Source organism: Plutella xylostella, chromosome 27, assembly GCF_932276165.1.
Source record: "Plutella xylostella chromosome 27, ilPluXylo3.1, whole genome shotgun sequence".
NCBI lineage: Eukaryota > Metazoa > Arthropoda > Insecta > Lepidoptera > Plutellidae > Plutella > Plutella xylostella.
In genome coordinates, this window is record NC_064007.1 from 2,263,217 (window position 1) to 2,274,987 (window position 11,771).

General features: G+C 36.6%; 1 protein-coding gene and 1 non-coding gene across 2 annotated transcripts; both read right to left on the bottom strand.

Moving 5' to 3' along the window:
- Positions 1 to 1,029: 1,029 nt before the first annotated feature.
- LOC105382893 lies at positions 1,030 to 6,329 on the bottom strand. The gene is made up of 8 exons (XM_011552868.3): positions 6,002 to 6,329; positions 5,787 to 5,917; positions 5,346 to 5,468; positions 4,340 to 5,036; positions 3,835 to 4,012; positions 3,174 to 3,365; positions 2,503 to 2,610; positions 1,030 to 1,308 (listed from the first exon to the last, which is right to left on the bottom strand). The coding sequence occupies exons 1-8, from the start codon at positions 6,036 to 6,038 to the stop codon at positions 1,047 to 1,049; spliced, it is 1,728 nt and encodes a 575-aa protein (XP_011551170.3). The 5' UTR covers positions 6,039 to 6,329; the 3' UTR covers positions 1,030 to 1,046.
- A 3,004-nt stretch (positions 6,330 to 9,333) lies between these two features.
- Positions 9,334 to 9,415, bottom strand: Trnal-aag. Its single transcript has one exon. It is a non-coding gene; the product is annotated as a tRNA-Leu (tRNA).
- Between the last annotated feature and the right edge of the window lie 2,356 nt (positions 9,416 to 11,771).

Consider the following 11,771-nt stretch of genomic DNA (forward strand, 5'->3'; position numbering starts at 1 on the left):
AACAGCACTGCATTTTTTTTTGCCGGCATGGATTCCAGTCCTTTCAGCCAATACAAAAACTCAATGGATGGTTTTGTACCATTTATGACATCTTCCGTCCCCTCAGAAGAAAGCCTGCAGATCATAAAAAACGACAGCCGGATGCCATCTATTGGTCGATTTTGGAACTTTTTAACGTCAAAAGAAAATCTCCCATTATGTTTGCAGGCCGAATTTGGACTAACCTAATTAAAGGTTAATTCATACTAGGCCCTTTTGACTAAACAAAATACAGTATTTACTAAAAATATACATACTACAAGACTTATGTACACAAACTTCATAAGGGAATAGAACTTATGAGTAAAAAGTTAGTATAAAATCTGATTTTCCTTAAAAAAATCGTCAAAATGATAAAGAACCAACATTTTACAAATATTTTGGTACAATTTACATAAAATCAGTCTACCAGAGATTGAAGTCCTAGCATAAAAAATATTCCTAAGAACCTAACAAGTTAGGTAAGTAGTTGTTTTAAAATTCATTATACAAATAAAATTATTAAAAAAAACATCTACTCACCGTAAGACTTACATAATCTTAACTATTCATTGTCAATCGACTATAAACAAAGTTTAGTGCTTGTTTCACAATGTATGGATTAAGATTTTCTGTGGGACGAATTCGTTTATCTGAAAATAGGTACTTATATGTTATGGACATTGTGGAACAGGCTCTATCTCTCTATAATCTGGTGTGAAAAATAACACAGTTTTAATTTACACAAGTAGGTATACCTATACACGATGCGATATGTAGTACCATAGGTTCAACCTTGTCACAACATTTATTAATATTAGCTACCTTAAAAATTTAAGCCAATTTTTTTTCCACAGTCAGTTACTGGATATCCTACATTATTGTAGGTACAGTTTAAATAACAACGACACAATAATAATTAGAATAAATATTCCGAATTTGTCACAGTTAAAACAAACACGTCACAACTTCACAAAACATGGAATACCTAGTCCCCCAAAAATCATTTATCTACAATCACAAAAGTATCAGCTATCAACAGCTTTATTCTTCTTAGCCGAAAACTGTTCTCCCAACATTTTCATAACTTGAGCATGAGTTCTGCCGCTTTTTAACGTTCCGTAGTTTTCTTTCACGTATTTAGCGAACTGGTTGGCTTCCCCTTGCCTGGCTGGGGTGGATATGACGACGCCATCTTTGTTTTTCTTGTTTAGAACGAGTTCAAATGTGCCGCGGCAGTAACCGCAGCATTTTTTCGTCACGTCTATTGATTTGGAGTGCCGGTGGATGCTGTGGAGCAAAGAATAGAGTATTATAAGATAACCAATAGATAAATTATAGGTAATGGACAACATTTCAAAAAACTAAAGCTGCTATAAATCGAAAACCATTTCGAGATTTAGCTCTAAAGGCCACAAAAAAAATGTTTTTGTATTATTTGGATGTATCATTTTTGAGAGAATCATAAAATAGTAAAAAAGGGCTGATGACGTCATGCATCAGGTGCGATGCATTTTGATGATCAAAGCCTATAGATTTAAAAACATAGTAACTGTCACTTTCATCTTTGATTGACGTTGACGTTTTATCGTGACGTTGTTGTTTATTTGGGTCATTTTCATAAATTCTGTTCTAACACTTTCTGACTATTTTTTTTATTTATCATATAAAATGGTTAGTACGTATTAAGAGATGACCTCTATATAATATGTCCCAGAGCATGCCACCGCCTATATAGCTGAAAAAATGCTTCTGAAAAATGCTTCTGCTTATTTTATACATGATAAGTACTTTGTATCGATCAGAAATATCAATGTCATTTGAAAATGACCCATTTGTTGGTTGGCATGTAAACAAAGTTTAAATGTCACTTGTCAGTGTCATTTATGTTTTTTTTCGAGACTAAGGCAATAGACAAAAATAAAAATTGAGCCTAATATGTGATGTCACTTCCGGTTTTAAAATAATTAACTTTAAAGTTAAAAATAACATGCAAAAATTAATGTATTTACAAAATAAAAAAATACGGGTCCTCTAATTTTTTATAAACTTTCCGAATAGTTAATAAAAATATAGGGTAAAGAAAATGAAATGTTGTCCATTATAGGTATTAAGAATCTAGGCTTAGCTAGCTTCTTTTATTTATCTAGGTTCCCGTTGCAAAATAAGCCTTGCCCGGCTCCGCTATTTCTATTTAATATCATGGCTTCGGCAGCAGTCGTTAGGCTTACTCAGAGGGAAGTAAGTGGGCAATCCAACTGTCAGATGTTTTCAAGGTTGCCGAAGAGCTTGAAAACATCTGACAGTCGGGTTGCCCACTTACCCGCCAACTCTCTCAGCACAAGCTTGCTTGTGTTGGGGTTCACCAACTCGCACTGGGCCAAAACCCTAGGCTTAAAACCCTTCCTTCATGGGAAGGACACCCGTGCCCTATCAGTGGGGATGTAATGGGTTGTGATGATTACAGTATAAATATGTACTCACGTATATCCGCATTTCCCACACTTGTACGAGTACTTGAAGTGTATCTCGAGGTCGTGGCAGCGCGAGATCTCGCCCAGCTCAGGATACACGGCCAGTGCTCGTGTCGCCCTGGAATTTAAACAAATATATAATTAATTATATTCAGTGTGGAAACATTGCTGGGACTGCGGGGAACCTTGAATATTTTTTGAAAAAGCTCCATCCACTAATTAACTGGAACTTTTTGTACAAGTACCTACATAGTGCCTGATAGTGCGCATAATATGCAAGTGTATTTTTATTTACCTATTTATTTATACTTTTATTGCACAATTTACAGAACTTTATACCAATAAACAGAAAGCTTTTTGTTAAATACCTCGACAAACCTGGACAGCGCCATCTAGCGACTAACTGCTTTAGTCGAGACTAGCCACTTACTTGCTATGGCATAGCTGTAACATGCGCCATCTAGCATAGTAAGTTATTCGCCTTAAAAAAGTATTCCAGTCGGAATTCCGTGATAATAGCCTATGTTTCAATCCAGTGTATAAGCTTCCTGCATAACAAATGTCATCAAAACTGCTCCAGTCGTTTTCTTGTGAAAGAGTCAAACAACCATAATCACAAACATTCGCGTTTATAATATTACATAAAGTATAATAGCGCCATCTAGCGGCCACTTCACTCACCACTTCCTCCACAGCGGCCCATGCCCGGCTCTCAACTCCTGGTCGATGACCCAGGTGGCCGCGTGGCACATCTCGTGAATTAATGTGTCTCTCAGCCGACAGGGGGCGTCCAGCACTTTGAGAGATAGTTTTATTGAGCTGGTTCGTGTTCTGACGCCTGTTGAGGTTTTGATGAGGCGGTTCGTTGTTGTGCTGGAATGGTTAGGGATAATTTTATGTTAATACCTAGTCTATCAATTAGGATAAGGAGGATACGCATTGTTTTACAGATAAACAGGTTAAGTCATGACAAACAATGCGATGACATATTGATTTCTACTTGGAGTTGGCTATATGCTCAGCTACTATTGTCTAGTGATGATGAGGAAAAGCCGCGAACAGATTTATTTGATGGCAACAAAATGGCTAATCCATGTTTTAAGACGTTTAGGGAGTGGACGCTTGGTTTTCCATAGATTGTCTACATAGCTTGGTTTTCCATAGATTGTCTACATTTTACAGGACATATTTTTGATCCACAAGTTCCACAACTCATAGACAACAGGATGGGTATTCTAACTTTAATATGTCTTTTGTGGTAATCATAGCTCCCAAACACACAAACCGAATTGTATTTACTTTACTTTGTGTCATACATATTTTTTATGATATTATGCCTTACCCAGCAGTGCTTCTCAACTTAGAGTCCCAAACCACAGGCATGTCGGCCTCCAGTCCGTCTGCAAACACATTCTTGTTGAAGTCTTCGAACAGTCGCCTCGTGAGCTTCTCCCGCAGAGTCTTGTAGTTGTCGCGGTATTGGAACGCTTCCGGGTGGCAGCGCCAGTTGGGCACGTTTTCTGGAATATGGGGAAGTATGGAGATTGAAATAGTGTGGTTATGTATGAAATATACTCTATTATAGAAAATTATGGATGATGACATAAACAAAAAGTAAATAAAACCTGTACCTACTAGACCTAATGTACTAAACCTAGTGTTTTTTTATGCGCTGTTGAATTTGTATTGTCTTGGAAAGGGATGCTGGTTTTAACATTTTACTCATAAGTCTTATAGTAATAATATCTGTAAACAACTCACTGAAAATACATTTTATGGCGCAGCAAAGCTTACGGGAAAAGCTAGTTACGAAATAAAATTGCATAGCTATAAAACAAAATATTTACCTCCCAAAGATCCAATAAAGCTGAGTCGTTTCACACTTTCCTGTACTGGAGTTGCGAAAACTGGGTTTTTCAATTGGACTTTCTCGACTTTCTTCGTCAAATCATTCACATCAAATTTATCCTTTATAATGTCAACTATTTCAGTTACCGACTTTCCTTTCAAAACTTTTTTAGATGTTGTATTTGCATGTCTTTTCACTTTGTGTTTAGTTTTTGTTGGCTCCGGAGTGCTCGGAACTAATTCAGTGTACAGTTTCTTCTTAGATTTCCTCTCAATCTCTGTATCATCGACCCTCACTTTTCGTTTAGCATCAGAACCAGTCAAATACAGCTCTTTATTAACTTTAATATGCTTTCTTATATTATTTTCTTTGTCACTGTCATCATCATCAAAGTCTAGTTTCTTCGTACACCCGCTATTATTGTCATTTCTCTTTGCTGTCTTAAATAGATTTGGTATTGATTTCCATACTTCTCCGTATAGTTCATCTAAGAGTTTCTTTTGTGACTGATGTATTTTCTTTATAGAGCATTGTTCTGATGATTCGTTGGCTCTATCTCTCGGGGTGGACGGTACTGTCTGTTGTCTCGGAGTGGCACAGATGATGCTCTGCGCTGGAGACCAGCATGCGGCAAGACTTGGCCTGGACTCGGTGATTTCCGTTGAGATGTTAATTTGTGAATGGTTGAAAGATACCTGGAAATATGTTTAATAATAATTATCTTAAGAATTGCTCTTATGCTTAGAAGTATAATAAACATTGTGAGTTGTTCCTAGTGTAGTGTGCATACAGTTTAACTATAGATCATAGAGTAATAAAGATCCCCTTATAAAATTATAAAGGAGTCCTCAGCAGTTAGAAGCATGTTTTATAAGCATTTAAGTTCCTGTTCGCTTGCTAAGAATCATAGATAAGGCTCTGCTCAGCAAAGTAAACCAAAATTGATTTAATAAATTAATAAATAAACTATATGGAGGGGAGACAGTACTAAATAAACCACTTACATTTCCCATTTTGCTGGGTGTCTTTGTTCCTGATGTGGAAAGTGAGATCTTCGGTAATTCCTTCTCAAAGGATACATCTGTAGAGTCATCTAGAATTATTGGAGAGTATATTTTCGGTGGAGACTGGAAGGTAAAATGCAGACATAAGTATTAAATGTGAATCTGTTACGTTTATATGTAGGTATATCTAACCAATAGGTGAACTTCTGCAATTTTTATTCCCAGTGTAAATAGCTAGATAAAACATTTATTCCATACACAATAAATCACTATTACAAAAGATATACAATAGATAAGTAGTACTTATCTATACAATTAAATCAGCTTTTGTGGGTAATTGTGTATCATGGACATGATAGGCAGGTAGTTTTTTTATTTTATTTCATTACTATCATGGAAGTAGTACTTCCATGATTACTACACAGCATTTACAAAACTTACCTTCTGAATATTGAGACTGGCCCTCAGTCGGTCAAAAGTATCGTCAAGTGTGATCACCTCTGGGCTGCTTGCTTTAGATATATCTTGTATATCTTTCGGTCTATTCTTCTTTAATGTTAACTTATTATACCCTGAAAAATTCAGATGAATGTGGTAGTTTTTAAACGTGTATTTTTTTTCCAGTTTTGTGAGGAATTTAAATAGATAGTACTTACGACTTTTCTTTGCGTTTTGAGACATAGTTGAGGCCATTATAGCCTATATTCCTAGCCGAAAAATAACCACATTTACCAACATAAACACATTTTAATAAAATATTCAAAAATACCACCGTTACAAAATTTGAGTTTATTTTGAAGACATTTTGACATTGACACTGACAGAACATCGACTGCTTTCGACTTTTTTAATTAGGATTGCCATACGCGAATAATACTTTTTTTAAATGTTTTATGTCATCTATCGGATGAAAAATGTACTATTAATTAAAGCTATTCGACGTTAGATGGCATTGTGATCGCAATGGGAGTTTTAAATTAAATAGGTATTAGGTTAATAGATGGCGTTAAAACTAATAAAATAATCAGCTGCAACAAGCAATATAAGAGCGGTGGTAGCTCAGTCGGGTAAGCGCCCGCTTCTCACGCCAGAGATGCGGGTTCGATCCCGGCGCTGACATGTACCAATGAGTTCTTTTAACTTAAGTACAATGTATACCATCGCTCTTACGGTGAAGGAAAACATCGTGAGGAAACCTGCATATCTAGATCTAGCAAATCTAGATATGTGAACCCACCAACCCGCAGTGGACCAGCGTGGTGGGCAAATGGTCCAAGCTTAGGAAGGCAGTTTAGACCTTGGGGATATGCACAAAGGTTCCATTCGAGAGAGCCAGGTGCAGGTACTTACACCCCCACAGAGAATAGAGAATAGAGAATAGAGAAGCAATATAAGAGTTTCGATATTCCTCGTTTGAGTGGTAGAATGGTCTTCCAAGATCGACGAGGGTAAAAATCTTTCAAGATAACTCTAACCATTTTAATTATACTTCTTGGGAGCTACGCAACAGTAACATGCCAAAATCCACATAGGTACAGTGATAAAGAAACTTACCTAACTAGGTCGTTTTGCTTAGTTTTTTAGTAACATATTTTTTTATTGGTTGAACGTACGAGTAGCTCGTAGAGTCATGAAATAATAATTAAGTATAGGTACTAAACTGTTTGTCACGAGGGTAGCGTGGCCGGTAGAGGCCGGATGAGGAAGTCCGCGGAATATGGTGGTGCAGGTGCACCAAGGCAGAGACCTATGTCCTGCAGTGGACGCTTGCGGGCTGATAATGATGATGATAACGTGAACACTTACAGTGGGACTGGTTTATAAACTGAAAGTCACTCAGCGAGCTATGGAAAGAGCTATGCTTGAAGGCTCTCTGAAAGATCGAATCCGCAACGAAGTGATCCGACAGAGAACTAAAGTCACCGACATAGCTCACCGAGTTAGCAAGCTTAAATGGCAGTGGGTTGGTCACATCTGTCGATGAACCGATAACCGATGACCCCACTCCTTTACCCAAACGAAAGACCGCGACTTGGCAAACGTAGTGTGGGACGCCCTCCGGCTAGATGAAGTGACGACTTGCGAAAGATGGCTGGTTATGATTGGATGCGGAAAGCTATAGATCGCATCCAGTGGCGTGCTTTGTAAAAGGCCTATGTCCAGCAGTGGACTGCTATTAGGCTAATGATGTGATGTGATGATGCAATGATGGTAAAAATATGCAGAAAATTACCTCATATAATAAATAACTTTTTTTCAGTATGTAAATAGGTAGGTTGTATCCCTTTACCTCTGTCTACATCTTGAGTTTCTGTTCATTGTCACCCAGTCCTTGCTGTGCCCTTTGACCCTTCATTCACGCGCATGCGTAGAAGCAAAGAGCGCACTGAATAACAAACGAAGAAAATGGCGCCTGTCTAGGAATTTCTAGAATCTATTTCTGGAAATATGTCGTAAAAAATCATTCTATGTTTAAATCAATTACTTTTTAATTTTAAATATCCGGCCGGCTTTAGGTTATGAATCGATTTTCAAGTTTGGAACGACAGTGACCTCTGACCTCCACTCACCACCCATTTTATGAAGACCTCTAGACGAAGCGATTCCGGCTTTCGAACGTCTGCTATTCGCAATTTCGCAAGGGGTGAGACGGGTCAGGCTTAACTGGATACAGACAGCTGTTCTGAAAAATCGAATTTTGTGTCTAACAGAGGCAGTTTAGTGCCAGACCTTGCTCCGTGCACTTCGGTGGTTTATATCAGCCATGTGATGGTGAGTTCGAAATCCGCCGAATAATGCAAACCTAGTGGAAATTTAGTTTCAAAACGTAGTGCACTGTGTTATAACTGTAATTACTAGAGGAATGCGGAACTGTGCTTTAAAAAATTATAATTATTTTCTTAGTGAATGTCGTCGGTAGAAACGTCATAGAATATTTTATTTGTCAGTGTTGTGCATAATTAGATGGTTTTAGAGTTTTATTTTATGCGTTTTCTTAGATTGTCGATGACTAGTTCGTAAATGATTGTAGTGTCGGCGAATTTATCGATGAAACGAACACGTTTCTTTGACATTTCCCACGTGGTATCTGTCAAACAAATAATGCAAACTTACCATTCAGATATTTTATTGTGTTATAATTTATAAGGTGGGCAATTTTACTTGAATTCCTTTTAGTACTAGACACGTAGGTAGGTAGGTAAGTCAATACCTACCGACAAACCTACTATAACATAAAAATTACGAAATGTTATGAAATACCTTGCGTTGGTGCCAACTTAGGTTTTCTAAAGAACGCTGAAATAATTACCAATAGGGTCAATGTATCTAATCATAGGCGAGGATTAGTGGATCTATACATACCTACTTACCTGCAATAACTTACTCATGATGACATAGCAATAGCAACTACGGAATATCAACAGTGCAGTGGGATAGTATACAGTCATTGTATCCATAGGTAACTACCTACCATAATATGTATCTTACATAAAAGTAATGACGTCTTTATCCCATTCATTTTAGAATCCCTTTGAAATTTAAATTGTCGCCACGCAAGAAGTAGGTAGGTACTTACCTAGTAGCTTAGACTAATTGCTTAGGGGAGTAAGTACTTAAGGTAGTAAAATTTGAGAAATGCTAAAGCGCCACAGTAGACCATGGCTGAAGCAAAATGTAAATTTTCCAAGGCTATCGGATAAAATGGCTTAATGCGGTAATCTATTTTTATATCATTATTGGAACCAAGCTACCGAGTATCTACGAGGTAACCTAACCTACTTATTTGCATCGCATGACTATCATAATCAATAAAAGCTTGGATATATTATTATTTTATTTGAGTACTTCTATTAGATGATAATTGGAATAGTTATTATTGATTGATTGAAGAATTACATAATAATATAATTATCGTCTTTAAAAATTTAATGATGACTATAACATAAATAAAACATTATAATAAAAATACAAAACTAACCAAAAGGATTGGCAGCGGTGGGATTCGAACCCACGCCTCCGAAGAGACTGGTGCCTTAAACCAGCGCCTTAGACCGCTCGGCCACGCTACCACTTATGAGCAGTGGCGAATTTACCGTTCAGTGTCCATAGTCATTGCTATTTATAGATAAAGTGCGATGCGATGATAGGAAATCAAGGCACGCATATAGATTGTATTTTGTATTGTATTTTTATCTCGCACTATAACGTTCCGCCCCGGGTTCGCAAGAGGTCAATACAATTTAATTTTAACAAAAATATTAAGTATAAGTAACTAAATCCTTGCTCTTGTTCTCTTCGAATAGATTTAACATATTTTATTTGTTTTCCTATAAGTAACTCAATTATGTATTATGTGACATTTTGAGTTAAGCCTCTTTCACCCTGGAGGTGCGCTGTTATTTTGGAGACAATTTGGTATTAAAAATCAGTGGCGGATTTACCTATAGGCCAAAAAGGCCAGTGCCTAGGGCGGCAGATTTAGAGGGGCGGCAAATTTAGCATTTTTTATTTTATAGATTTTTTTAATATAAATTTACGTGTACACAATCTACATATAAATAAACGCACTGTCATATCGACGGTGGAAAGGCAGAATGTTTTATCCGCCACTTTTGGCGAATATGAGTTATATACACCGTTGGAATCGCCTGATTTTTCTCTTTCGAATGGTGCGGGTCTCGTTTCGATCTGAGCACTTTTTTGGCGCTTAAGACATCGGTGATTTTGGAAATCTTAATACTTTTTTCTTGTATTAAGAGCCACTTTTTTAGTCATTTGTATGTTCAAACATACATGATCAATAATAAAGTTATATAAAACATTTTACCCTTACTAAAACAGTAAAACACTGTGACTTAATTCATTTTGCATGAATGTGAATTTGTATCATTAGTTACTTAAGCGACCTACCTGATTGCAAAATAAAACATAATGGATATAAAACTAAATCCCTTCTTGTCAAAAATAACATAAAAGCACTTAATATATTTTACGTAATTGTAATTTAAGCCTCACTGGCACTTAAACCATTTTACCGGTCAGTCTTACTCGCGGCGTTTGGCGGTTAATACAACTTTACCTAAATCTGTTTAATGGTACAATTGGCATTTAAGCGGTGTTTTGCGATTTGTAGATAATTGATATAAGTGATATAAAACAATTCAAAAGAATCGCAATGAAGCGGTTTTTGGTGTTTAAGCTGTTATATTATTATTATATTCAGAAGGATATTGCGTGAAAACGCCAATATATAAATAGGCCCGGTTGGAATGGTGTCGCTTCAGTACCCCGCCGGGACGTTCATTCGGAGAGGACTGGCGTCTATGCGACAGTTAGCGCTGCGTGCGCAGCGCAATTACGTAGGTACAAACTCAGATTCTTTCGCCAGTATAAAACTATAAATATTTTTTATTATATCACCAAATAACTATATTAAATTATAATATCTAGGTATTATATTACGGTTCTAAATAATAGTGTTGCTATAATTAATATTTATTGAGTTATTAATAAAAATTTGCACTTGGATCCTTTCTCCTAAATTGCTGTTTCTATGCAAGTAGGGAATTTTAACGTTTCTCTAAAAGGATCAAACCAAATATTTATTTTTTATAAAATATTTTTTCTATGACAATATGGTTCTTAATGTAAAAAAATTTAATGTATAACATTACTTTTTATACAAAATAAAAATTATATATCAAAAATAAACTTATTCTTAAATAATTTACTTACATCGAAATCTTGTCAGAAACAGCATTTCTTATCTATATAAAAATCTAACCAAAAATGTGTTCCCAAGCGCAAAACTCTGGATGAACTTAACCGATTTTGATAATTGTTAGGTAATTATACGAAATAGACCAACAAACCACGTTTTAAGTGAGTGACCACGAGTACCACGACCTGTTTGTATCCCATAATTTTCAGAATAAAGTATTTTAACAAAAAGCAAACCTTATAGGAAAAAGTTGGACATGAATTAAATTAACTTTTACTCTAACTTCACTTCATCATCCTCCATCGCTTAAGAGTGCAATATCTGGTATATTGCATCTATCCTGCTTTTTATGCCTTCGTAGGAAATCCATCGTTCCCTGGTACTTTGCCACTCTTCAGCGATCGTATGGTCCGTATCAATTCGTCTTAATTGGGGGTTGGATATTTAAGTTTCTGTCAAGATGCAGGATAGTCATCAATCTCATCATTAATCATCATCACGACCCATTACATCCCCACTGCTGGGGCACGGGTCTCCTTCTAATGAAGGAATGGTTTAGGCCTAGTCTACCACGCTGGCCTAGCGCGGGTTGGTGGGCTCGAACACAAGCAATCTTGTGCTGAGAGAGTTGTTGGGTAAGTGGGCAACCCCAACTGTCAGACGTTTTCAAGCCGCCCGAAGGCCTCTGACTAGCCTTAGCGACC